Here is a 27,586-nt window from a genome sequence, read left to right as displayed (position 1 = left end):
ATTATGTTAGTAGATGACACCTGTCGGTCATTTTATGTAATGTTGGAAAAGAAAAACAGTGTTGCCAATCTGAGCTCGTGTGGCTTTGCGTTGCGGGTTCTGTATTTCAGTGTTTAGTTCAAAACAGTTGTAATAACAGCTTAAAAGTTGAACTTTCAGTTTCGTCTAGTATCATTAGAATGAATGTATTCTGTTTTTGACCGATTACCGCTGTGAACATCGGAACAATCCGATGAGAGTTATGCGTTGAGCGGCGGTGCAACTCCACCTCAGCGCACATTTTGCTGTGTTTGTGTGCATGACGTCAAACTGTCAGCTGGTCAATGTTTACATCCAGAATTTAGGTGACATGTATTGAGTGCTTCTGGGGCAATACTTCGCACGACTGGTACTTTTAACATCTTTTTACGAACTAGACATTTGGAGAAACGTCGATAAAACACTCCGTGTACGGTAGGCCTACAAGCAACATTGTGATTTCTTTGTCTGGTGCGGCTTGACCACATTTGCCCTTCCTCGTTGTGCACTGCGTTCTTTGCACTCGACAAATCATCAAAGACAAAGGTGATCGTAGCCTATTTGCTCGTCTCATATTGCTATGGCGGATTGTAATTTTGTCACGTTAGCAAGAATAGGAAACTATTGTCTTCATTGTTACAAAGAACGCTTGCTAAAGCTAGTTTGGCAGTGCAATATACTGCATAAAGCAGCGGCAGTTTTGTAAACACTGGACATTTTTGGCCTTTACCACACAAAACGCTTTGTAACTCAGTGGCGCAGCTGTATTTTATGTGTGCGTTGATTGGTGGGAATATGCCTCTGCAGTTACCAAGGAATTGTCATTGGGGGAACTTATAAGCAGCTGCAGTGCCCCCGCTCGGTTACTCATGCATTATTAGAACGCTGCATAAAAGACGAGAGTCTACTGTCACCGATAAATGTTTCATTTGGTCAGAATTGCTTTAGCCATGAAAACACCATTACATATTAACTCCCTGAATATTGGCCAATACATTCAAAGTGGGTCTTCCTCTATCAACTGGCTCTATTTACTTGCTCTTCATAGGTAGGCCTACTGGTATGTGCTTGTCAAATTCAATATGGCCTCGCGTGGTTAAATTAGCCAGTAATTTACTAGGCAATCTTTGTCTAAGAAAACCTTTATACAAGGTGTGTCTGATGTCTTGCACCCTACTACAAGCAGAAGCTGTGTGTAACTCATCAGCAAACTTCCACCCCCATTACTCCATCTTAGGGTGTGTGTCCGGGCTTATGAATACACACATTTTGAGAACCCACGGAGACTTTGCACTTTCTCCATTCTGATGTGACAGCCTGTAGAGGTAAGCTACTGTACCAGAAACCCTCTGTCGGGCAGTATGGTTGTCATCACATAAGATGGATTCCCAGAGAAGTGACGGTTAGGGTTTTTGGTTTCGCTCTAGTGAGTGAGCAGCGTAAACTAGGAGGTGCTGGTTTTATCCCTCTAAGACAGAATTCTGGATGTCCACTTCCCATCTAAACTGAGGGCATTATTTCCAGTAAAGCTGAAAGACAAGTTAAAGTTATAGTAAGATTTTCTTTTATTTTTCTGTGTATGAGAGAACAAGGGGTATTTTACTCAGATATATCTACAGAGAAATCGTTTCAAAACCTGCACAGAATTTATGGTTATCTGGGTATCAAAATGAACATAGAGATGAGACTGTGTCTCATCTAATGTAATTGTAATTGTTTGAAAATGTAATTGTCTGAAAATACTGGTTTATTATGTCAATTGTGTTTGTCTTTCTCTCTGTGCTAGTGCAGTGCAAAGATGGGAGGGGCAGTGAGTGCGGGGGAAGACAATGATGAGTTGATTGACAACCTGAAGGAGGCTCAGTACATCCGTTCAGAGTTGGTAGAGAGTGCATTCAGGGCCATTGATCGAGCTGACTACTACCTAGAGGAGTTCAGGGACAGCGCCTATAAAGACCTAGCCTGGCGACATGGCAACATTCACCTATCCGCCCCATGTATCTACTCTGAGGTGATGGAGGCCTTAGATTTACAGCCTGGATTGTCCTTCCTTAATCTGGGCAGTGGCACAGGCTATCTCAGCACAATGGTGGGCCTTATACTGGGTGAGTTCACCACAACTCTAAAGCAAGTGTTGTCAGTACTAAGTGTTGATATATGGGTGAGTCTCTCTTCTGGTTTCTCACGCCATCTGCAGGTCCATTTGGAGTAAACCATGGGGTTGAGCTGCATACAGATGTCATTGAGTATGCATATCAGAAACTGGAGTTCTTCATTAAGACAAGTGACAGCTTTGACAGGTATTTTAAACACACATGACTCAAACACAGAGACACATACTGTTTTCTGTAGTACACTATGTACATATTTGACTGTCTGTTGCAGTTCACGTCAGTGTATACCTTGTTGTAACATCGCTTGCTGTTTGCGCAAGGAAACTAATAAGTAACTAAATAAAGAGAGCAAAGAAAATAGGGCACATAAATATTATACAAATGCTATTACACTGTTCCTTAGTAAATTCATACAGTTTTGATCTATCAACCTTATTGTTTAGTATTTATCCATTATTTGTATGTGTGTGTTTGAAGGTTTGAGTTCTGCGAGCCATGCTTTGTGGCAGGGAATTGTTTGGAGATTGCCCCTGAGAGCCGCCAGTATGACAGGGTGTACTGTGGAGCCGGTGTCCAGAAGGAACATGAGGACTACATGAAAAATCTTTTGAAAATAGGTGGAATCCTTGTCCTACCCCTTGAGGAGAAGGTCAGTTTGCAAAACTCTACACCAACACTTTCATTTTACACATACCATTTTAGGACAGAAAACATCTTCAGTTTGTCGTACATTTGAACTACACATTTGCCTTGCTTCCCTTTTAGTTGACCAAGATCACACGGACAAGCTACAATAGCTGGGAGACCAAGAAGATCATAGCAGTGTCTTTTGCCCCGCTGGTGCTGCCCAAACATAGAGACAACAGTAAACCAAGAGCAGTGCCTTTACGTAAGTACTCTACTGTAATGATTAGGGCTATGATAGTGAAAGGTGAAGATTTTTGTATTTTGGATGTCAGCTTCAAACCATGATTTTCAGGTCTGTAAAGTACCTCCCTTTGAATGCAAATGCTACGTTAGGATTGACAACTTTAATAAGTACATTGATAATTGATCAAAATTTCTTCTTACTTCTTCAGCCGCCATGTTTGAGGTGAGGAATCTGCAGGACTTGGCTCGTATCTCCATCCGTCATAACCTGAAGCAGACAGTGGTGGGTGTAGGGGCAGGGCCTCTGCCCAGGAGAAGGTTAACACGTGGTGGTGGGGAGAGGCTCAGAAGGAGGCGGGCTCAACAGCGTGGTTCCACCTTACTCTCCAACCGCTATGTCTTCATGAGCCGCCTGATCCCTGAGCCCATGGATGACAACAACAACTTCTCTGACAGCGAAGAGGAAGAGGAGGGAGAGGACTGCAGGGCCATAGCAGAGCCCAAGGAAGAGGAGGAGCTTGATCAAGACGAAGAAGAGGAAGAGAGAAGGGAGGATGGGGCTCTCTTGATTGAAGCTCCAGTTAACCAGCTGAGAGAGAGGATCTTGGGCCTGCCTCTCCCTGAGCCGCTAAAGATGTATCTGTTGCACTACAGAGAAAAGTAATGCAGGGCTCGAAGGCTATGCATTGCTGTTCCCTTACTCGTTCCCGTGCCCCGTCTGGATTTGTTGTGGGAAATGCAGATCAAATAGACTAGTACTACTGAGTGGCTATGAGTGTAAACCATTTACCAGAGACAGTTCTCTTTCAATTTGGAAGATGAAAAAAGTGGGTTAGAAAATTGGAGAGCACCTTGAACTATCCCCAGCCCGACACCCCTTCCTTCCCCCTGAACACTGGAGTCCTCATGTCACGGCACCAGCCACGTACGCTTTCCATTCCCCTTGTCGTCTGACACAAGAGAAACTGGTCTCATCTAGTTCCTATTTCTTTTTGTGTTTAGAGAATTTGAATTTCTCCTAAATGTTCGATTGTGATACCATTTCACGTTAAAATGGACATAGTATGAATATGGTTGAATTTGACCTGTTTGAATCCTGGAAAGTGTGTATATTGTCTTCATGTTTATAATGTCTTTTTCCTTCTGTCTGTCCTAAATGCTTATCAAAGCTATTTTGCTGAAGGGGCCAATTCTATACAAAAAGCACGCTACCAAATAACCTTAAACACAAGGTTGCAGTAAAACAATTTTGGCATTGCCTGAGTATCATTATTTTTTGCATTGCCTTGACCCATAGACTGTAGTCGTGCTATTCATGAAAACGAGGTTGGCGACAAAAAAAAAAGTATTTTTCTCTTGAATGCTAAAAAGTTCAAGATTGTATTATTTAGTACTTTCTTGCACTCCATAGGTTTACTGTATGTGAATATTTGATCAATACATAGATCAATGCCCTGCACTTTTGTCAAACTTGTATCCCTTTTGAAACTGCCACCATTACACCCCCAACACCCTGTACCCAAGTGCTTGTAGTTTATCTAATGCAGGACAGAATTATTTGACCATGTTGCAAATGTGAGCTTGTCAGTTTGTAAGTGATATCAGTTTTTGAGAGCTTAAGGGAACAACAAAATTCAACTTTTCCAACTCTCAAAAGTCTGGGGATGGGCATTAGATGTGCTAATGTGCACTCTTTTATTATGCATATATCATGCTGTCTTGTGGGAATTGCTTCCTCCTCCAGCAAAAGTAGTTGTGCTGATGAACTTGTGTTTTTTTGCAAGTGTAAATGTCTATGTGAGGGACTTGTTATTGTCCTATTGATGTTGTATTTTCTAATGTCTGATTCATCAGTGCCAAAAATCTCTAGCACTGGATGTGTTCAAATCTTTCTTCACTTGGTGTTAAGTTGTTGATTAGTCCTGCAAATGTATGACGATCAGTATTGTGTTACAAGACTTTACTTTGGGGGAAAAAATAAAAATGCCTTGATTGCTGTTGATATCAAATACATTGAACTGACATACATTTTGCAAGTTATGGGTCCACTAAATGGCCAGAAATATTGTCTGTACCCAAACATTGTATTAATGAGGTAGGAATCCTGAAATGTATTTCTTGGTGATATATTTTAATTTTATCAGGAAAAGGGGCCAATACACATCTCTATTACTACAATCTGCAAAACGAATGCCATTTTTAAACAACAGACTGCTCATTCTTTGTTTTATTGGTACAGAATACTGTGCTTAACTGCAAGTTAACTGCAAGAACAGACATAACTTTGGAAGAAAAACTAAATGACAAAGCACATACAAAAAAGGAAACAATGCCATTGGCTTTAATGGTTAAAAAAATATTTCTTTGCGAAAAGAGACAAGAACAACAAGTTTCTCAAAGCCCTATGTGCCAGCTAGGAGAGAACGGAAAAACAACAGCCATCATTTTCACACAATTGATGATGGGTGTGTAAAGATAAGATGAGGTAAATGTTTCAGAGAAAAAAAAAGGCACAACCAACCATGCCCTGTAAATTCACATATTAAACAACAATAATAATAATAATTATAACATCAGAACGGCATTAGAAAAAATGTGCAACAAAAAAATACAGACCAATTTTATAATACAAGGCAACATCCTGTCCCTGTGCCTCCCCTCTCTACCCTCATCAGGGTTCTGTACACGTCCAAACACCCCTCTTCTGTCCTATTCATAAGTTCTGGGTGTTTAATACTTGAATATTTTAAATGGGTGTGTAAAGGTATACCCACAGTAGTGTAGACTGGTAGAAACACGCTTATCTGACCACCAGACAAGACACACACAGTTTGGAGGGGCCGATGCAATCGTCGTGGCAGAAGGCGCCACAGCCCTGGCACATGATCATGGCCTTGAGGCGGCACGAGCACTTCAGTGCCACCTCCTCTGCAGCACTGTCGGCAAAGGCCTGGATGCTGAGAGTAGCACTCTGGGCAGAGCCATGTCGTGGGCGAAGCTGTAGGACCCCATCGGCGATGCTTCTTGAAAACCCACTGCCATCCATAACAGACACATTGGCGGTGTAGCTAAAGCCAGGAGCATTGCCTCCACCGCCACTTCCTCCAACACCTCCACCTTGCTTGGGCAGCTTCCCATACAACTGAAAGGGAAGGGAGGAGGCAGACGAGGCGGATGATGGAGAGGAGGAGGAAGGGGAGGCAGAGGAGTAGGAAGATTTGTTATGCTCCTTCTTGGCCATCCTGGCTAATGACATCTCCATGTTGAGCAGTCCCTCCATAGCGCCTCCACCCAGATAACCGTCCACTGAGTTCAGAGGCTCTTTTTTGGTAACAACCATCGGTGCCCCACTACCTATTGGAGCAGAAGGGGAGGTTTTGGCAAGAGATTGGCAAGAGGGTCGCGAGGTGACCTCATTCTTCACGCTAGGTGCAGGTGAGTGTTGCTGTTGGTGGGGGTGGGTCTGAGTGGGCAGGGCTTTAGAGGGGTGCCAGTTGATCTTGATGGTGGGCACCACTTCGGTGGGGCAGAGGTCGCCGTGAGGAGGTGAGGGGGCATCCGGAGTAGTCCGGTAGGGGGACTGCTGAACACCAGCTGGCCTATCTGGAGTGGCTCCCCGCGAGGCCTGAGGCAGAGACGACTCTCTGATAACAGCCGACTCAAAGGCTGCTGTACTCTGGGAGTTGAAGTCTGAGCCGCGTCTCGAGGAGGACGACGACGAGGACGAGGAGGAAGAGAGGGAGGTTATGACAGGCACTGCCCCTGGTGGCACAGCACCACCTGGCTGTTGCGAGAGGTACTGCTGCATGGCTGTGGCGCGGGATGAGGCCTCCTCCATTAGGCAGGCCATGCGAGATGGGGAGGGCCCGAAGCAGCGGCCCGCCCCTGGGGAGCCGCGGCCTGCAGGGGTCTTCTGCTGGCTCTGAGAGAAGGACGACAACTCTGGAGAGGGGGACTCCCCTGTAGCTTCAGGTTGGCCCCGGAGTCGAGGGCCTGGGTTCCTAGGTGGAGGACCCCTTGGCTGGGGGCCAGATGGGGGTGCCCCAGGCCGGTTGATCTCCAGCTTGCTGGCTGAGTGGGATTGGGGAAGGACCTTCTCCAGGGATAAACTACCCTGCAGCAGCTGAGTGACCAGGGGATTGTTAGCCTCCACAGTGGAAACAGGTCTGCTGGAGTTGGGGAGCCTCTTAGAGCCTGTAGTGGTAGCAGCAATGGGGGGCGTCTGAGAGGGTTTGATCCCCCCCCTACAGTCATCCTCAGGAGTGGCCCTGCTGCCTACCTTAGAGTCATCATTGGTTTCTGTTTTGGCAAACATGTTTCCACTTCCATCCATCAGTCTGTGGCCCCGTTGAGATTGGGACTGAGTTGGAGGGTGACCTTGGTGGTCTAGAGGTTGGAGGTGAGAACGTCCAGCCAGCTGTTGCTGCTTCGGGGCAGACTGAGGGTGTGCTTGACTGGACAGACCGTTGGGGAAGCGGGGTTGGATGACTGTCTGCCCGTGGCGGTTCGACACGTGGGCCTGGATGACCGGCTGCTGGTTCTGAGGGGGAGGACTGTGAATAACTGGCTGGCTGTGCAGCGGCAAGGAGCCTCTGTGTAAGTGCGTAGTACCATTGCGCTGGGCGCTGGCGAGGTGATGGTGCCAATCACTGAGGGGATCGTCTTCCTGGCTCTCATTCTCACAATCAGACGCAGTCTCCGTGGAGTCACTATGAGCCCCGGATTCGTCCACCCTCTCTCTAATCGAGATGGGAAGTTGTGTGAGGGGTGGGGTGTCTGCTTGCTGTCTTTCAGCCTGGTTACGAGCCTCTCTGCCTGAAGCAGGGGGGGCCTCCTGGGGCCCTACGTGGTGGGAGCCATGCTGGATGACCCCGCCTCCTCCCGCCCCAGACCCTCTGTGTTCAGCTCTAGCCTGCTCTCCTTCCCACAGCTGACTGGGGGCTGCCAAGCTCCTAATCACATCAACACCCTGGGCCCCAAACCTGGGTAAAGAGTCTGGGATGGAGGTAGGAGCCAGGGACAGACCTTCACCCGGTCCATCTGTCCTCTCGGAGGCAGCAGAGTTGGCGACAGCCTCAGCCTCCAGAGCTGGAGAAGCTGCCTTCTTGTCCAGAGGTCCATTGGAGGTGCTTTGGGACACTGCTTCAGTCCCTTCCTCTCCACTGAGCTCCTCCGCCTTGTCCTCTCTAGTGGGTGAAGGAGGAGTAGGGGTTTGTGGGGGCTCGGAAGACAAGGACGTAGAAGTTGTGGACAGGGAGGGTGATGGTGCAGGCTGAGGGGTGTTTGCCAAGGTCCTCTCTGAGGGCTCTACAGTGGAAGACTGTAGTTGTGCTCCAGACGAATTAGAGTCCGCAGGCGATCCCTGCTCTTCCAAGCTACCTCTCCCTGCTCTTCCTCCTCCTCCTCCTCCGGGCTCGACAGGTCCTGGGTGCTCTCGCGCTCGTCGTCCACTGCTGCGATCCGATAGCCCAGTACCAGTCCGCAACCCACCCCCGCCCGGCCCTGCCCCGTCGCCAGTGGCTGCAACAGCAGCAGCGGCCTCGCGCTGGGCCCTGGCTTGTTGGGCCCGGGCTTTGATGTCTGCCAGGGTGCGCGCCCCCGTGCCCGACCGCCGCGAGCCCTCGCCGGGGGGGACGATGCGGGGACAGATCTGGTAGGTGGGCGGGCCTTTGACCCAGGGCGGTTTGATCCTGGAGAGTTGAATCTGCAGAAACATAGACAACAGAAACATGTCACACCTCAGAATGATACCTTAACATGGACTCTTAATATGGGGCAGGTAAATCACTATGCTAATTCATGGCTTATGTCTACCCCCACAATAAAGTTTGATCAAATATTGGTCATACCCGGATAGGTGGGACCTTGGGTTCCTCGGTTGTCGGCTGTGGCTTTTCCGAGTGGACACTGTCGATTGTGGTACGAAAGGACTGACGGTCGTCAAGCCGGGGCCTTTTCTCGGGAAAGCTGGAGAAGGCCTGGGGCTCATCTGGCCTCCTCTTCTGATCCTTGAGCTGGGCGGAGGAGGGGGCAGGCGCTGGGCTGGCGGCAGGGCTGCTCTCACGGCTGCTGGTCGCAGTGCCACCAGTGACGGAAGTGACCACGGAGGCGCCGTCATCCAACGGGTCGACAGCGGCTGCAGCGGTGGAGGAGGCAGACGAGGACGAGGAGGACGAGTCCAGGCCGGCAGCAAAGACCCCCGGCCTGTCGGAGGAAGGGGAGGAGGGAGAGGAGGAGGGGGAGGACGAGGAGGAGGAAGAAGAGGAAGAGGAGGATGGAGATGATGTCGAGGCCATGGCAGGTGTGGGTTCTTCAGGGAGGAGACGGGCCGTGACCTCAGGCTCCTCGTTGGCACTGATGGAAGCCGGGCTGGGGCTCGGACTGGGCACCGAACTGGGCACCGAACTGGGCCCTGGCACAGTGGAGGAAACGGGGGCAGGGGAAGGCACTGGGGCAGGGGAGGCACACTCCGAAGGAACCTCCAACCCAGATTCAGCCTGCAGGACCACCTCTCCTTGGACCACAGTAGCCTCAGCCATGGGCGAGCACGCAGAGACTGAAACGGCATCTAGGGGGGGAGTGCCCTCGGCCTGCTCCGGAGACTGAAGAGTTGGGGTGGTGGCCTTACAGAGAGTGCGCCGTGCTCTGCGCCTCAGGTCAGCCCGCGTGCGCCTCCTCATCCTGCCGTCTCGCCGTCTGCGTCCTACGCTCCGACGCTTGGGTGTCCCAGCTGCCACGGCGGCCACCTCGCTGTCTAAAACACTGGTGGCGCCATCTGCAGCTTCGCTCATTGTCAACTTCAAAGACTCCTCTCGTGTCAGGCCAGATCTATGGGCGATACAGAGAATATGCATAAATTCTAAAAGCCAAATGCAACCAAAATCAGCTCATTGAATGTCAAAGCATATAAAGGCTGGATTGAAACTAGTTGTGTTCATGTACTTTTGGCCATGGTACTCTTCAAAGAATTTCTCCTTCCACGCCTCCACTTTCTTCTCCTTTTCCATCTCCTGCCGGAAGCGCACTTGCATCTCATGAGTGAACTCACCTGAAAATGTCAAAAGAATGAACACAAAAAAAACAGTATATTGTTTTAGTACTGTGATTCTATAGTTAAGAACATTTTCATTTACTTGGCTACTCTTGTGCTCTATGGCAAGGGCAGAGCCAGCTAGCTTTAGGTCATCATTAGGGTGCCCACTGCTTCTTTTGAGGCTTTTGTATCTATTTGATGTCCATGGTACGAGAGCTAAATGCACTTGTCTGCTGTGACTTGGATTTAGGTGATACATCCTCTAAGATGTTCCATGACTGAGGACATCATCAAGCCCCACCATCTGACAGGCTCGTCATACTCACCTTCTGCTAGCCTTTCTTTCCAGCTCTGGGAGGCATGAGTGAAAAACTCATTATTAAGAGCCGAGCTACTGAGACGAGCCAGACCGTCCGGTCCAGCCTGGGAGGAGGAGAGACGCAAACAAAACACAGTCAGGTGTCATTTAGATCACCAGGATAGGTAGAGTCCTTAACAACACAGATTGTTCCTGATGGCTTTCGGACTGAGTTGGATCTTGATTTGAATCCAATGTTACTGATGAATGAGTGTTAATGAAAGAGGAGACACCAGGTATGTGTGATGACCTGGGGGGTCGCAGGTCACACATGCACACACTGACCTGACGATCCACCTCGGGGAGGAGCTGCAGGAGCTGCTGTTGGGAGTGTGGCGGGAAGGCTGCAAAGGTCCGCATGTTGATGAGGGCCCGGATGTTGGTGTTGACCAGGATGGATCCCGGGGTCTCAAAGTCCACTTCTACCCCTCCTCGGCTCCTCTTCATCGGACCTGTATACACAGACAACCCTTAAGCTCAGCAGCTACAAACACACACAATGGCTTTTTATTGAATGAGGCAAGTCATGTGCAATGTTTCTCATTGCCAGCAAAGATGAAGTATTTGGTTAACCAGCGGCACAACCAGGCATTTTAGTTCAGCAACTAACGACATCAAAATAGCACTCAAAATTTAAGGTGGTTTAGTTCAGAGTTAGGCTGACTTGAAGGACCAAACACCAACCGGCTAATCCTTGTCACGTTCATTGAGCAACTTATTAATAACCAATACTGGTCTTAAAGTACCAACATCTTAGGGGTATTTGTTGTAGTCTAAATTTAATTGAGGCAACACAAAGATTAGCAAATTATACATCAACTTTAGATCACTGTTAAAAAATGTATTTCTCAGACGGACAAAAACAGTCTTGATTGTTGTGTAGACTACGTCTAAATCCATCCCCATATAAACTCAGAGGATTCCTCACGTGTCCATTGTCAGTCATGAAATTAGGACAGTGATTAATTAATCGGGTGAAGCCAAGGAGTAGTTTGGGAGTGGTGTTTTAGGGGTTACTGTGGGGAGATTGAGTGGGGTGGTGGAAGTTGGGGTTTCTTGGCTCTAAGCCTTGTACCTGAGCGGTGGGCACGCATGCTCTTGAAGTGCTGGGGGCGCTTCCAGCCCAGCTCAGGGCGGGTGCGCAGTGTGGGGCCTGGACCCCCCCTAGAGCCTTCCCTGCGCCTCCCTTCTGCTCCTAAGGGGGAGAGGTGGGAGGAGGAGGGGCCAGTGAGACACTCAGGTCATGTGGAAGAAAGGAGGCTGGGAGTGATGCAGGGGCGGGTTGGCAGGTTGGCCAAGCAAGACGGGCCATAGGGGTATAGCAAAGCCCTGATAACAAGGGCGAGAGTCAGGAGTCTGCAGGTGTGCAGAGTGCACACACACAAAGCAAGGGAGGAAGGTAAGTTACCCAGACCCACAGACACAGATAAAGGAAAAGAGGATGAGTTTGGGTGGGAATGGGAAAGGGGGGGGGGGGGGTCACACATCCAAGCTGAGCATCTGGGGCAGAGCTTCAGGACGCTTGAGCCCGAAGCATGAAAACACAGAGCATCCGAGTGTCTCTCAGACATACGGCAGGTGGGGGTGGGGGCTGATATTCCAGGTGCACACACAAGCAGAAGGGGCGACAGACATCGCAGGTGCATAGAATGGTAAGGAGAAGTATCCTGCACAGATAAAAACTGACAGACAACTAGCCACAAGGAGGGGAAAGTTCCAGGGTACTGCCAGGCATAGGAAGGCCGATTAGCACACAAGTGCAGAGAAAACCAAATAATTTGCTGGAAAAGGTTTTGACGGTGTATTTGGTTTAATGGTCTAATGGTACCCATAGGAAGGCAATGGATTAAGGACTCTACAACCAAAGTTCATCCAATGAACGTAACGATTGGAAAAACTGAGTTGAAGGCAGAAATTCTATTTGAAGCACATACAGTAGTGTTTTCCTGTTAACGGTTACTGAGGATTTTAAAGGAAGTCTTAGCTATCACCTTCTTATTGAAAAACATAGACAAGATCAAATATTTTGACTACCACTCTCTGACTCTACCCCATCTTCTTTGCAGATTTCATTTCCAATTTGTCGATGACGCTGAGAAGAAAGTTTGGCAATGGTTATCCTGATATTGTCTTGCTTTGTCTACAGTCGTAGAAGGTGCGATCCAGACATTCTCTAGTGCAACATGACACTCTGTGTGTGAGTGTGTGTACTAGGACAGGGAGAGAGCGAGTCTGGGGCAGAGTCGGCTGGTAGAGAAGAGTACATACCCGAGGGGACGTGTTCACCGTTGACCTTGAGCGGCGTGAGGACAACGCGTGGCATCATCACGGCCTTCTTCCTCTGTCTCCCAGACTGCAGCAGTGACCGAGAGAGAGAGATCAACAGAGGAAGAACATCTCATTAAAAACTAAAGAGGAAAACACTGCAGCCATGTCAAATATTTGAATTTCAATTATCAAACCGCATGTCATAATTTGTTATATTGTTAATACTAATTCAATCGAATCTGTGTAAACTGTTCAGCCATTAGAGAGACAGTGGTTACTCAAGGGAACATTTGCATTAATCAACTATATTTTCCAGAACTCAGTCTTGGGTTAACATGGCAGGTTTCTGTCTGACTGGATGGAGACAAAGCTGCCTTGGTTAAGTTGTATATATTAGCTCTGTAGTAGCTAGTAGTGTAATGTAACAGTATTAACGTCTCCAAATACATTTGTAATTAAAAAGGAAATCTCCCTTATATATCATTCCCAAAGAGAAGAGAAGAAGAGAGAGAGAGCAAGAGAGAGCGAAAGAAAGAGAGAGAGCGAGAGAGAGAGCGTGAGGGCTTGTGCAGTGCCTACTTGTCTGGAGCGGCTGAGCCTGGTCTGGGCATGCTGGGGCGGGGTGTGCTGGGTCTGGGCGTCGGAGCGTGCCTGTCCTGCTCTGCTCAGCCGGGTCTGGGGCTGGTTTTGGGGCGGAGGGTCTGTAGAGCATGAGGCACTCGAGGAGGTCTCATCTACTGATGCTGTAGGGGAGGACAGAGCTGGGTTAGCCAGTGTACCTTCATATGCTATCTTTTAATCCTGCCTCCATCCAAACTGTATGACTTTGTTAGACAAGATGAAAGGAGGGAAGGAAACTGAAGTGGGAAGAATGACTTGTACTTGTTTTGTTTCAAAGGGATTGGATGCATTTTGATTTAGACATGACTGATCAAAAAAGGCCCACACAAAAGACAAGGAATGCTCTTTGTCTCAAATACAATACTGATAAGCAGGTTGTTTAAATGGCTGTTTATTCAAATAAACATGCCCATCACTATTCCCGTGGCTTAGTATATGGAAATGTTACAAACTGGAAGGGAGATGTTGTTGGATCCCAATCATGCACATACACTAAACATATGTGATCTAGGCCACAGCTAGCAGTGTCATACAACCATGGCAACAAACACATCTTGGGCTCCCCCCCCCAAAAAAAAAACAGGCCTCTCTGGTTTGCTTTACTGCTAAAGCTCCAGTTCAAGCTCAAGACAGAAATTACATTTTCCCCAAGTCCAATTAGCCAGGTTAATGCAGAGTGCTTTAGAGAATGAGGAAGACTATTTGTTACGAATAGTTACCACCATTCTAGTCGTTGAAATGTAATGCTAATAAACTGATTTACATCTTCATCACAGAAGTGTGATGTTCAATACCCCTCAGTGTGAACTGGTTATAACTACCATCGTTCTCTCCACTGGCAGCAGTAGTCTCTGTGGAGTCACAGCTCTCCTGCTCGTCTGCAGGGGCAGCTGTTGCTGTGCTGGTGGTGGAGGCTGGGGTAGTGGTGGCGGCAGATTCCACTGTGTCTGACTCTGTAGCACTCTTGGTCCACTGCAGGGCGTTTTTCTACAATGACAGAGCTTTGTTGAGAAACACTCCTGCAAGTGTGTGTGTGTGTGTAAGTTTACATGGGTGTATTTGAAGGGATTTGTAATCCCATACCTTTAATGTGAAGAGGCTCATCCTGCCAGGCAGCTTGAAGAAGATGCTGTTTTTGACTCGGTCTCCTCGTACTTGGGAGTGCAGCATGGTCACCAGACATGCTAGGGGAGCCGTGCCACTAACGGCCAGTAAAAAGAAGCCAAGAAAAGGGACAGAAAAATGAGTGTCGAGTATTAATAAGGTGAAATGCAAAGTGACAAATGTATGCACTGTGTGCAAAAATGTAAAAACTACCTCACCTTCTATTTCAGCATTGGAATGCAGATGAAGAAGAAGATGGCGAAAGAAAAAAGTTCAATTGTATTATTATTATTTTATTTTAACTTTCTAAATTTCTACAATGGCATCTTAGAAATACTTGATATTAGTTATATATACACTATTTGAGGAGGCATAAGAAAGTGTGGTGCTAGACGATTACCTCATCTCTTTGAGTCCCTTTGTCTGTATAACATGTAAGATCTGTTTTGGTGTCATTGGAGCATCAGAGAAGTTCTCGAGGACCTGAAAAACATTGACAAAAATAAATGATCAAAATAACTAATGAACGGATTGAAAAATGTTTATCAAAAATAATAAAATGTGTAGGAAAACAGTTACAGTAGTTCTACCCTTCATGTAAAAGACTCAAAGGCAGTTACAAAAGTTTCTGTTTATTAAAACGCTTCAAAACATTTAACCTAACCGCACCAACTTCACCAGCAGAAACCATGTGACTAATCTCCAGTACAAAACAAAACAGACTAGCACACACCTATACAACATCCAGAACTATCAATTGAGGTCTAGGGGAAAACAACCAATTTAACAATGATGCAGCATAATAAACCTACATATGACTTTCTATATTACCCTGTAATAAAAACATCTATTTTACATTTTACACAAAAGTCTACAATCAAGCCCTCCTGAATGTAGCTCTAACAGGATATAATGGAGTACTGTGACAAGAGAGATAACAATACAGCATGCATACATACTGGGAATAGCACTGCTTTAAACAAACCTACTGACTTGCAGGAAATGGGACTAAGCGGAAGGGTAGGCCTAAATCAGCCAGACACAAGCACAGAAAGCTCATGCATCTACACACACACTAGTGCACACACACGAAAGGCACAAAAGGCAGAGTAACATAAATGTGATCAATTATACTGCAGAAAAGTTAATGTCATAAAAGAGTCCTAGGACCAGAAGCTGGATGTGTCCTATGTTAGCACTCTTTAAAATATGGAGACGATGGCCTAACCCGTCTCATCAATGAAGAAAACCCAGAGCATAAAAAGCTCCATAAAAACCTCAAGTATCAAAGCCTAGTTCAGATCAACGTTATATTTTACCTAAGTAGAAATGTTGGTGGCAAAAACTATTTAACGTGGTCAAAGATCTAGTGAGTGAAGAATTTGGCTTCTCTTGAAATGACAATAAAGTGATTATAAGAATCCAATGCAATCAGACACAAAGTCTGCCATGAACTCAAAAAGCTGTTGCTTCTTGTCATAGGTCCGGTTTCCCAATATCGATGGTCATAAGTTTTATGTAAGGCTGCATGTGCCTTTCTAACGATGGAGGTAGGTCTACATCTGTTTTCCAAGTGCATAAACAATATTTATAAAGTGCATTGTAACAAAGTCGTTAAGAGGGCTGTCCAAGGTGCTGAATGGAATATTATTCAACCATCCATAGCTCAATACTATTTTTGTATAATGAATCTTCAAATTCATAGTTCAGCATTTGTCTGCTAGAATGAGCTTGGTAATGTATATTAAATATACATAATAAAATATATTCACATATCAATTAAGAGAACTGCGTCTCTTGGCATATTAATTCCAGAATCAAATTTGTATACACTGCTAATGAGGTTGAAGGCTGTCACAAAATATTCAAATTATCTAAATGGTGGAAGTTGAATGACCTTATCCACTTCAGATCCTTTTGATCCAAAGTAGGCTACGCTGTGCATAGCCTACTTTGCCACACAACTGAACTCCTAGCTGTTGTCACAAAAAATGTGACACCTCACTCGCTACCCAAATCTTTCAAAATGTATATGAAAACATAATTTTGTTTAGAGTATTGTCTGAAAAATAAAAACATGAGATTCAAGTGATGGTAGAAAACTAAGAGTCCGGGGATGATAAAAGGATATGTAATTAGCAGATTTATAAATATAACAACTTTTGGCTTAACAATTGTGTAGAGATTTTGGACTGGTTCCAAATCTCTTAAACGTACCCCTATGTCATAGAAGAAGTAAGCATGCATAAGCAAGCATGTCTCTACAAGACCATGCAGATTTGTAAAATCTAGGATATGCGTCTCACCATGAGCACTCCCTCAGATGGACAAATGAATGATCACGTTATACAAGTATACATAAGCACATGCAGTCAATGCTCATGTTAATTAATAGTATCAGGCTGTGTCATTGTTTTGATAATATGAAGTTATATTAAGGTAGTAACAAGTAAAAGATTAGCTGTCAAATGAGACCAAAAGTAGAGCTTGAGATTGTAACCTATTCTGCCAACATCCAAGACTCCAAGAGATTTCGGCTCCCACAAAAGCTTCAAAGTCCCAACACAAGGCTTTGCTGCAACACATGGGCCCTGTTTATAAATACATGCAGAGGACCACAGCCTTACCCCAAAAAGGCAAAGGGCTTTGTTGCACTGCAATGCATAGATGAGACTGACATTGATAGGAAGCATTAAATGTAGGCTCTGGCAAATGAACTCAGACACACATTTTTAACAGATATTACTCGATAGCAGACAACTTCACCTAAACTAATCAAATTGGGCATTGGTTGATGAGTGATACATGATGAAAGGTGTAAACAAGGTTTGTTTATGGATAAACTGGTTGTATTGCTTCTTATAGAATATCTAGTCCTGCATGACAAGAAGAACGCATGTACTGTAAGTGTTTCAACATAATATAGTCAAGACAGTGGCACAAATATATTAGTTCAGCCATTCATACCTGGCTGATTTATTGTACTTCAAAGTAAGTAGGCCTCCTTTGGAAAGGGCATGCATCACAGCAAACTATGTAACTAATCAACTAGCCTTGATGTTAGCTGTTAACTAGACAGCTAACTAGACACCAAGACGATTAGATAGATGGTGGAAGAGTAACTTGGTGTATAGGTTGAGTTAGACATCAACTCAACTGATACAGATGGATGATTATTACAAACTAGACACCACGATGATTAGATGACTAGCGAGCTAGTTGGATGGTGGAAGAGTAACTTGGTGTATAACTAATGTTAGACATCAACTCAACTGATACAGATCAATGATAATTGAAATTTCTCTGACAATTGTATACGACCTTTCTTGACCCATTTCGGTCGAGATATTTATCATTGACTGAATATGAATCAATTTAGCTAGCAATTTTTCAGTCGTGGATTAATATATCTATAGCTATCTACAGCCGCTGAAAAGCTAGGTAAATAGCACGATGCAACTGCCTGGTACAGATAGTTTCCATCAATGTGAAACAATTTCTGGAAACGTTGCTTATTGAGAGGCATTTTCTCATGCTCGCTAGAATAGCTAGCATAAGCTAAACAAAGGGGGCAAACATTAGCACATAGCTAGCAAGATATATTAGCCAGCGGCTTGCTGGCTAACGTTGTACGCTGGCAAACTATGTACTGTCAACAATAAGTGTTAGCTAGCGAGTAATTACTAAACGCTAATTATATGTATATTGTTCGAGAATGTGCTTGTGGTTTAATTGTCAATCTTACTGTGTAGCCATTGACACAGTGAATTATATAATAGCCTTCTTTGCTAGCCAGGTAGATTAGCTACCCTAACCTTAGTCAATATAGCTATATTGGTACCAAACATACAATAATAGCTAGCTAGCTGACCGCAGCGCATAGACTGAGCTCTGTGGCTGACAATCTAGCCATACATGGGGGCTGTTGTTCGTCTATGCTGGCGCATACAGGCTGTCAGTACCTTACCTTAGATTCATGAAAAATAGATCGATTATATATTTTACCATGCGAGCAGCCTCTGCCCACGTGCGCTCCTTCTTTCTCTTCTGTTTGTCCTTCATTTCCTTCTCTCTGAAAGCTTGGTACACTACTCCCTGTAGGGCTGCGTCTATCTTCAGCTGCCACAAAGCAAGCTAAATACGGTCGGTGGGTCAGAAAACCGTGCGCGCTAACTGGTTAGCTTTTTAGCAAGCTAGCTAGAGCTACCTAGCAGGACACCCGTTTTGCTAGGCTACCAACAACTGACTTGTTTTTCTCGCTCGTCTTGTATTCCCTAGCCAGTTACCTAGCCAGACGTATTCATCATATGTTGTATGCTAATGTACTCCGTAATGTTGGCTACAAAGGTGGGTGGCTGGCTAGCTGGCTAGCAGTAGTAAATACAAATGGGGCGCAAAGCGAGCGAGCCCTAGCTGCGAGCGCCTCTGGTGTACTGCAGGAAACCCTCACTTTGGAATGCAAGGCGGAGAGAACACAACAACGAGGTCAAAGGTCAGACACACTGCAGGAATGCAACACAAAACAACTATCGTTTCCCCACCCCCTCTCTCAGTCGGACTACAAAGTGCTACGACGGCAGTTGAAGTGAAACCACACAAAAACACTGGAAAACGCTGTAACGTACACGTATTTTAAAAGGGAATTTGCGACGCCTTCATTTCACGTAAATATATTACTATGCCTAACAGCAAAAAGCAGAACCGCTGAAAAATAGTCACTCAATTTCAAGACATGGTGGATGAGCTATGGCTACTCTTTTCAATTAAACTCCAACTCCTTTCTTTCCGTTTGGAAATCCGATAGTAAAATGGATTGCATACTGTAGAAACTCAGCCTTCTAACAAATTGGAACGCTTACAAATCCCTATGACCAGAAAAGACAGAACATAACAGACATAAGAGAAGGTTGCAACATGCATAATAGGGCGTGGAAGCAAATGTGATTTAGGAGTGAATCCCTGGGTTTGGCAGCACTCAAAGTTTGATTTGGTCTTCGGTGGGTTCCTGAGAAAAGTATTACTTTTTATTCCCCTTAATGTCAAATGAATAATGAAAGCAAAATGTCAAAGCTGAAAAACAATGCAACATGCCAAATAGGAGTGAACGACTACAAACATACAGAAATGAATTGCTTGCAACAGCTTAGACTCTTTGTAAGATGATTGTAAGGTGCCTTAGATAAGGTAACTTATCATGTGGGGTACTATTTGGGTCCAATTCCAACAGGTAAGTCAACACTAAAGGGAAAAAGTAAAAAGGGAAAGTGAAAGATATAGATAGAGCATGTTAGCTTCAGGGTTTAAATAGTAAAGCAAGGTCATATCTGTATTCAGTTAAGTTCCATGTAAGCCAAAGACAGTGGCATAACGTTGTCTGTAAGATTCTGCTTACATTCAACAGCATTGATTGTTTTCTACTCCATTATTGTCCACACGCTTCATCATCAGATGCCTGTTTGGAAGATAGAAGGATTGAGAGTAATCATTCATTTTAGGTTGTTTAAAGAAAATAACACATTGATCTTGACTTGTATATAGAGATTTGTATTCATGTTGTTTTTACCTTTATTTGCTCAGCCTAGTTGCTTAACTTTATTTCTTCTTCTGTGTACGTACAGTTAGGTCCATAAGTATTTGGACATTGACACAATTTTCATCATTTTGGCTCTGTATACCACCACAATGGATTTGAAATGAAACAATCAAGATGTGCTTTAAGTGCAGACTTTCAGCTTTAATTTCAGGGTATTTACATCGAAATCAGGTGAACGGTGTAGGAATTACAATACATTTTATATGTGCCCCCCCCCCCTTTTTAAGGGACCAAAAGTAATTGGACAATTGGCTGCTCAGCTGTTCCATGGCCAGGTGTATGTTATTCCCTCAGAAAGGGAGTTCGTTATTTCATTGACAAGGAGCAGATAAAAGGTCTAGAGTTAATTTCAAGTACGGTATTTGTGTTTGGAATCTGTTGCTGTCAACTCTCAATATGAAGTCCAAAGAGCTGTCACCATCAGTGAAGCAAGCCATCGTTAGGCTGAAAAATCAAAACAAACCTATCAGAGAGATAGCAAAAACATTAGGTGTGGCCAAATCAACTGTTTGGTACATTCTTAAAAAGAAAGAACGCACTGGTGAGCTCAGCAACACCAAAAGACCCGGAAGACCACGGAAAACAACTGTGGTGGATGACAGAAGAATTCTTTCCCTGGTGAAGAAAAACCCCTTCACAACAGTGCAGAACACTCTCCAGGTGGTAGGCGTATCTGTGTCAAAGTCAACAATTAAGAGAAGACTTCACCAGAGTAAATACAGAGGGTTCACCACAAGATGTAAACCATTGGTGAGTCTCAAAAACAGGAAGACCAGATTAGAGTTTGCCAAAAAACATCTAAAAGAGCCTGTACAGTTCTGGAACAACATCCTATAGACAGATGAGACCAAGATCAACTTGTACCAGAATGATGGGAAGAGAAGAGTATGGAGAAGGGAAGGAACTGCTCATGATCCAAAGCATACCACCTCATCAGTGAAGCATGGTGGAGGTAGTGTTATGGCGTGGGCATGTATGGCTGCCAATGGAACTGGTTCCCTTGTATTTATCGATGATGTGACTGCTGACAAAAGCAGTAGGATGAATTCTGAAGTGTTTCGGGCAATATTATCTGCTCAGATTCAGCCAAATGCTTCAGAACTCATAGGACGGCGCTTCACAGTGCAGATGGACAATGACCCGAAGCATACTGCGAAAGCAACCAAAGAGTTTTTTAAGGCAAAGAAGTGGAATGTTCTGCAATGGCCAAGTCAATCACCTGACCTAAATCCAATTGAGCATGCATTTCACTTGCTAAAGACAAAACTGAAGGGAAAATGCCCCAAGAACAAGCAGGAACTGAAGACAGTTGCAGTAGAGGCCTGGCAGAGCATCACCAGGGAGGAAACCCAGCATCTGGTGATGTCTATGGGTTCCAGACTTCAGGCTGTCATTGACTGCAAAGGATTTGCAACCAAGTATTAAAAGTGACAATTAGATTTATGATTGTTAGTTTGTCCAATTATTTTTGGTCCCTTAAAAAGGGGGGGGCCACATATAAAATGTGTTAGAATTCCTACACCGTTCACCTGATTTGGATGTAAATACCCTGAAATTAAAGCTGAAAGTCTGCACTTAAAGCACGTCTTGATTGTTTCATTTCAAATCCATTGTGGTGGTATACAGAGCCAAAATGATGAAAATTGTGTCAATGTCCAAATACTTATGGACCTAACTGTATGTTGAGAGCAATGTAAAAACATGAGTCATATATTCCTTGTGCATATTCTTGGCCAATAAATCTGATTCTGAAACATTGTCCATTGTGCATTTGGAGCCTTGATGCTTTCCACCAGAGGGTCCTAAACTCATTTTTGAACAGATGTACAATATTAACCAACTTGTGTGCAAGGATTTGTTAAATACTTCCTGTTTGTATTTTCTGTTAAGCAGACATGTAGCCAAACGGAGGATGTGTCAATATTGTAATAAGTACTAAATATATATATATTGTATTGTGTTTTGTCAGTGTGCACTACAGGATGAAGTTGAAACAGATTGCACATTTTGCAGATATGGCTACTTCAATTAAAAATACATCTACAATTTTACTTCTACATCCAACTGACAGATGTATTTGACTAAGGTGGTGTGCCTGCTCAGAATGATCAGAATTGCAAAAGTTTGTCAAAGTGGTGTGTCTGACGTCACGCTCCCACAATGCACGCGCTCTACAACTCTAGCGCCGCACAGAAGGGTCCAGGCCCTAAAAATAATAAATGTAAAATAAATTGGGAAAAATATTTAACTTAAGAGTTGAATGAAAATGACGTAGAGAGTCAACGTGAATGTTTTGAAGGTAAGTTTTTGCTATGGTTGGAGGTACAGGTTTCAAATAGTTGCCTTCTAGATTAATACAAAAGTCGACCCATGCCGACTTGAAACTCGGTGTCATAGCCTAAACTTGTTGAATACTCGGAATTTGGACGATTTTGTATGTATTATCCGCGAATGAAATCGTTTCCATTACCAAAATACATTGTTGTATTTCTGCCGCACATAATTTTTCAAATAATGGTGGTTAACGACGATTTTGCGTAATGATGTTTTGACACTGGATGTTGCCTCGTGAATAGCTTAGCTTATATCATTCGTATGAGTTGGAGCCTAAGAAATGTTACGTGAATTTGGATCTTTGGGGCTTATGCCCTTGCGGTATTATTCATAAAATGCAACACGAATTGCAACGTTTGGGATTGTTTCTCGATCGTACAGGTTGCATATTTTACTTTATGAATTAGCTAGCAAAACCTCATTACATTGGTAATTTCACTGTAATTTCCTACTTGTTTGCAAAGTGTAGCCTACAATAATATTATCATACTCCTATACAGCTACACAATTCAATAAGTTTAAAAGCAAATCTTGTATTTTGAAACACCATAAAAATAATCAAGTTCACGAAGTCTCGTACTTCATCCATTTTGGCTCCCACAAGATGGCACTGTATCCCTTTGGCGATTCTCAATAGAATACTTAGAACTTGCAGTTTAGTAGATGTATTGCGATAATGTATAATTTGTCTGGATGAAGCATGTGATGCACACGAAACACTTACAAGCAATGGAGTGCAATATTGTCCGACAAGCCATAAAAAGTTAAGGCATTGGGTTAATGGATAGAGCATAGACAGATGTTGGAGCCCTCATGTCAAGTAACAACAGACATAACAAGCAAGTGTTGCTTGGGGGGGGGGGGGGATTTGCTACTATAGTATAAAGTTGTATGAGTTGAAGTGGTTTGTAGTTGGATCACATACCTTGCTCAATTCTAATGTTGGACTACTCCAATTTATTATTTATTTATTTTCCCGACAGGGCTGTGATAAGGAAACACTGGTTCTCTCAATCAACAAGTGTGGCTGTGTGAGGGAACTCTTATATAAGGGATCACATTTGGGAAAAAAACTGAAAAGCACACAAACTCAGTCACCACTTCAGCCCTTTTGGGTTGCTATGGCAGCTGCTTCCACAGGTAAGGGAGGACAGACTACGTATCGCCTGGAGAGGACACGGAACACTAAAGAAGAAACACTCAGCACTCTTCCCACATCTTTCCAATAACAGTACGGCAAAGGAAGGTCTCCGGTTGATGGTTAATCTGAAAGTACCCCATGAGTGTTCTTTTTGTATGGTCAGGCTTATGGCCAGTATCCCTCTGCAGAAGACCCAGTGCTGTTCCCTCTGGTAGAGGATGTTCCAACAGCAAGACCACCTGAAGAGCCACCTGCAGACCCATGACTCTAACAGGCAGGTGTTCCAGTGTGAGGAGTGTGGTAAGCAGTACAACACCCAGCTCGGATATAGACGTCACTTAGTGGCTGCCCACACCCCTGCTGCTTCCCTTCCAAGTGAGCTCCCCTGCCAAGATGGGGCAGCCTCTCTTCTAGAGCAGCTGGGGAGTCACAATGACAGGCCTCCTCCATTGGAGGGTGCCACGAACCCTGCTGTAGCAGTCAGAGAGAGGAAGTACTCTTGTGAGCGCTGTGACCGACGTTTCTACACCCGCAAAGATGTGCGGCGCCACGCTGTTGTTCACACTGGTCGCCGCGACTTCCTCTGCCCACGTTGTGCCCAGCGCTTTGGCCGTCGAGACCACCTAACCCGCCACCTGAAGAAGAGCCACAGCCAGGAGGCAGCCCCTACACCCTCGGGTACACCCACTACTCCCACAGCTCCTCCTACTCCCATAACCCCATGTCCGGTAAAGGAGGAGCCTAGTCCTGTGGCATGTGACATGGGTCCTGCCTCCAAGGAACCCCCAGAAGCCTTCTCTATGGACATGTACAACTCCTACTCCATGCCCAACATGGCCAACCCTGGAATGGGCCATCATCACTCCCTAATGCAGGGCTCCCTTTCCACAGCCATTGGTGTGGGTCGTCACATGCCTCCTCCCTCCCCTCACCCTCACCACCACCTCCAACCCCAGCAACAGCACCAGCAGGCCTATGGTCATATGCCCAGGTACCAGCATGGATCTACCTCATACCCTCGAAGTGACATGGAGAGCTTCCTCATGGACCTGCAGAGTGGATTGCCCCCACACCTTACAGCTGCCCCTTCTTCCACTTCCTCCTCTGCCTCTCCCCAGAGGGACGTGCTTTCAGAGGCCCAGGGTGGACCTGGGGACCCCCACCTCCTGTCTAGGAGCCCTGCTCTTTCCACAGCTGAGCTCTCCTGTGCTGCTAACATGGACCTGGGTCCTCTGCTGGGATTCCTGCCCTTTGGTTTACCACCCTACAGTGCCCATATGAGTATGGGAGGGCTTGTGATGGGCTATCCTTCTACCTCCACCTCTGCTGCCTCCTCTTCAGCATCTACCCCGCCCCTGTCCTCTCAGACCCCAGGGCCCTTTACCATCCTGCAGCCTCCACAAGCCCAGGTATCCCAAGGCCCTGGACCCCACCACAACCAGCTACCTCAGGGGTTCAGCAGCCCTGCTATGAGCACTTCCAACTCCCTACCTCGCTATTACCAGGCCTTCCAACAGTGAGAAACTTGATCCAGGACACATACAAAACCATCATGAAGAACAGCATAGGAAGTCTTTCTGCAATGACTTGAATATCTGAGGGACAAGTATTGACTTCCAATGTGCTGACATTTATTTTGAAATGGGCAAAAAAATGGGAATTGTACTTTGCATGAGCCTTCTTGCTAATTTAGCTTGTTTTGCTAATGTTGCTAATCATAGCCAGTTTGCTTCCTTTTCTTACCTTGTTTTTGTTTTTAGAACACAACAAATCACCTCGTCAGTATTACCTCATCAAATAAATATTTGAGAGGAAGGAGATCATAGGGTATCTTACTGCAACCAAAAATGTTTTTATCAAAACTTGTTACAAACAATGGTTGCACTTATTGAAGTGAAGAATGGCTGTAAATGGCTTTAAAGCCTTATGTTTCCCAAAATAACAATGTGCGGTACAAAATTGAAAAAAAAAAAAAAACGTATTTTCAATAACGTACTGAATGAGTCACTGAGTTTCCTTAGCTCAGTGTCAGTATTCACACACTTCCAAGACCAGTTTGCCATGCGAGTTTGCTGATGTGTCATGATTAGTTGTTTATACAAGTAATAGCAAAGCTGTATTTACTCTACATAATTGATCTTATAATAGACAATTCATCAAAGACCCAAAACACCAACAACATATTAACGTATTTCAGAATATTGTCTCTTTAAAAATTGGCTTTCCTCAATGGATACTCAAATTTGTAGGGGTACATTTAGCCTGAATATTGTTGCTGTGACAAGTTGGAGGTGACAACTTTGTGTGACAATGTAAAATCTTGATGAGTTTATCTTACAAGAATTTGTTACTGAAAGGGGTTTTACCTTATCGTTTATCCCTACTTGCATTTTAGTGTATCATTTATTATAGGCTTTTACCTAAGCAGTCATGAGCCTTTTAATGTTGCAACTTATGTCTTAAACTGCTACTGTTGTGCCTCTCTAGGGTGATCTAGCCTCTAGACCGGGTTTAAGCACTTATGACATTATTAAATAAAATAATTGATCTCTTATGAAATGTAATTTACCTCAACAAACATGCGCTCCCTCTGAGAAGAATAGGTTATGATCTTATTTGTATTTTCTTTCCTAGTTATTTTGGCTTTTATTTGTGCCATTAGGTTTAAAGTGAAATGGTAGATTTTAAGAATCTAAGTGTTCTTTTTTTAATTAGCTAAAATAGACACTATTGACCCATAACATGCTACCTCTGTCTTATTCTGTTTAAGAGCATGGTTTAACAGCCACAAGTGTAACAATTTAGAAGTCTGAAAATATAGGGTATTGAATTGTGGGAATGGGAAACAATCTTCTTGATCATTGTTGTGTGTGCTCCTTCACTAATAGTTGTATATCCTCATTCATAGATATGTTAATCCATGCTCATTAAGCATTTGTCCTTGTTGACTACCTCATCGAAAAGTGACAGGTTACTCTCCATCTGTCTGTATAGAGTTTATTTTTGTCAGTGGAACAAACGCACATACTGTGTAGATATAGCTTTGTATTTAGATTAGCATAGAACATGGAGAAAGTAAGTGTAAGTGGAGTACAAGTAATGACCCAATGAAACTGTATTGAGTAATTCATATAAAAATGTATTATTCTGATACCGACATTAGATTTAGCATGGAGCTATACTAATGTGCAGGTATCACCACAACCTTTTTTGAATTAGGACAATATTGGTCTAGTTGTTAATCAAATTATAGATTAAAGAAATATGAAAAGGTGAATGGTTAAACTGCTCTTACATATTACTTTGTAATTTGTTGTCAGAACATTAAACAATAAAGTATTCTTTAGATTTTGGTGATTTTTGTCTTGAAATATTTACATTTCACGTGTTTATCTAGTGTCAAATGCCTATGTTTCCATTCAGGTAAATACTTCATGTAACAGTATTTTTGGTTGCCTTGTCACAGGAAATTACAAGGGGGTGAGGATATGAAATGGATTGCATATATCTGCATGCATTGAACAGTAGGCACACACAATGGTGAATTTAATCTACTAAATGGAATGGGTGTTCTAGTCATCTCCTGTTACTCTTCTATACCGTCCGTTCTGTAGCAGCTCATGTGACCTATATTCATTTCACGGAGTGCTCTGACAGCATTTTCTAGATATTTAACTGTGGAACATCAAAACTGCAATTCCATGCTTCAGAGACTTTGTGTCTCTAGGCATCATTTTAAAGGGTTTCTCCACCCTCAACAGAATTTGCAGTTGGAGTGGCTAGTTTATAACAATACTGTAGCCAAACTGTCAAAACTGTAGCCACTCAATTGCAAATATTTGTGACAATGTAAGAGTCTTTATGCACAAGCAGTTTGTAGTTAACCTGTTCATTCTTTTAATTTGTTAAACAAATGTTATATTTTGAATCATTCATATCACTGCAGTTATTTCAATGTATAAATAAGTGGCCACAATTTTTTTTAATGATTATTGATTTAAATATTGAGTAAAATCATAAGGTGCAGCAAATTACATTGGAAACAGGATCTCCAATGTACATCCTAACATTAACTACAAAAAACAAAACAGAAAATACTACTGTTGTCAAACACAACAATTTCTGTTGTCAG

The 27,586-nt window shown here is 44.2% G+C and overlaps 3 protein-coding genes across 11 annotated transcripts; 2 read left to right on the top strand and 1 right to left on the bottom strand.

Moving 5' to 3' along the window:
- The first annotated feature begins 80 nt into the window (after positions 1-80).
- On the top strand, positions 81-4,999 carry pcmtd2a (protein-L-isoaspartate (D-aspartate) O-methyltransferase domain containing 2a). 8 transcript variants are annotated; one of them, XM_067239260.1, is made up of 7 exons: positions 81-564; positions 1,256-1,343; positions 1,810-2,123; positions 2,216-2,318; positions 2,610-2,781; positions 2,898-3,021; positions 3,212-4,999. In XM_067239260.1, exons 3-7 carry the CDS (start codon positions 1,817-1,819, stop codon positions 3,664-3,666), a joined length of 1,161 nt encoding a protein of 386 aa, XP_067095361.1. In that variant the 5' UTR covers positions 81-564; positions 1,256-1,343; positions 1,810-1,816; the 3' UTR covers positions 3,667-4,999. The 8 variants fall into 8 exon arrangements, with proteins under 8 accessions (XP_067095361.1, XP_067095366.1, XP_067095365.1 ...); XM_067239265.1 differs by lacking the exon at positions 1,256-1,343 and having other exon boundaries at positions 81-388; XM_067239264.1 differs by lacking the exon at positions 1,256-1,343 and having other exon boundaries at positions 81-388; positions 1,805-2,123.
- A 323-nt stretch (positions 5,000-5,322) lies between these two features.
- On the bottom strand, positions 5,323-14,479 carry asxl1 (ASXL transcriptional regulator 1). Of its 2 annotated transcripts, XM_067239255.1 has the most exons (10): positions 14,366-14,479; positions 14,104-14,269; positions 13,241-13,404; positions 12,662-12,746; positions 11,469-11,588; positions 10,679-10,845; positions 10,362-10,458; positions 9,945-10,050; positions 8,852-9,830; positions 5,323-8,706 (listed from the first exon to the last, which is right to left on the bottom strand). In XM_067239255.1, the coding sequence occupies exons 1-10, from the start codon at positions 14,450-14,452 to the stop codon at positions 5,803-5,805; spliced, it is 4,875 nt and encodes a 1,624-aa protein (XP_067095356.1). In that variant the 5' UTR covers positions 14,453-14,479; the 3' UTR covers positions 5,323-5,802. The 2 variants fall into 2 exon arrangements, with proteins under 2 accessions (XP_067095356.1, XP_067095358.1); XM_067239257.1 differs by lacking the exon at positions 11,469-11,588.
- Positions 14,480-22,245: 7,766 nt separating this feature from the next.
- Positions 22,246-26,771, top strand: plagx (pleiomorphic adenoma gene X). The gene is made up of 2 exons (XM_067240029.1): positions 22,246-22,278; positions 23,297-26,771. Exon 2 carries the CDS (start codon positions 23,673-23,675, stop codon positions 24,972-24,974), a length of 1,302 nt encoding a protein of 433 aa, XP_067096130.1. The 5' UTR covers positions 22,246-22,278; positions 23,297-23,672; the 3' UTR covers positions 24,975-26,771.
- The last annotated feature ends 815 nt before the right edge of the window (positions 26,772-27,586 follow it).

The sequence above is a fragment of the Osmerus mordax genome, chromosome 7 (genome assembly GCF_038355195.1).
Source record: "Osmerus mordax isolate fOsmMor3 chromosome 7, fOsmMor3.pri, whole genome shotgun sequence".
Classification (NCBI taxonomy): Eukaryota; Metazoa; Chordata; class Actinopteri; order Osmeriformes; family Osmeridae; genus Osmerus; species Osmerus mordax.
Note: the sequence above shows the minus strand (reverse complement) of the source record. Positions and strands in the feature narration are given on the sequence as shown.

What these genes read in the sequence shown, in the direction of transcription:
- pcmtd2a (XM_067239265.1), top strand. Translation starts at nt 1,817, where the DNA reads ATGGGAGGGGCAGTGAGTGCGGGGGAAGACAATGATGAGTTGATTGAC. An exon ending in ACAAGTGACAGCTTTGACAG is followed by an intron (nt 2,319 to 2,609) that starts GTATTTTAAACA and finishes GTGTGTTTGAAG; the next exon opens with GTTTGAGTTCTGCGAGCCAT. An exon ending in ACCAAGAGCAGTGCCTTTAC is followed by an intron (nt 3,022 to 3,211) that starts GTAAGTACTCTA and finishes TTACTTCTTCAG; the next exon opens with CCGCCATGTTTGAGGTGAGG.
- asxl1 (XM_067239255.1), bottom strand. Translation starts at nt 14,452, where the DNA reads ATGCTGCACTCCCAAGTACGAGGAGACCGAGTCAAAAACAGCATCTTC. An exon ending in CGGTGAACACGTCCCCTCGG is followed by an intron (nt 11,589 to 12,661) that starts GTATGTACTCTT and finishes TCTCCCCCTTAG; the next exon opens with GAGCAGAAGGGAGGCGCAGG. An exon ending in GAAGAGTACCATGGCCAAAA is followed by an intron (nt 9,831 to 9,944) that starts GTACATGAACAC and finishes TATCGCCCATAG; the next exon opens with ATCTGGCCTGACACGAGAGG.
- plagx (XM_067240029.1), top strand. Translation starts at nt 23,673, where the DNA reads ATGTTCCAACAGCAAGACCACCTGAAGAGCCACCTGCAGACCCATGAC.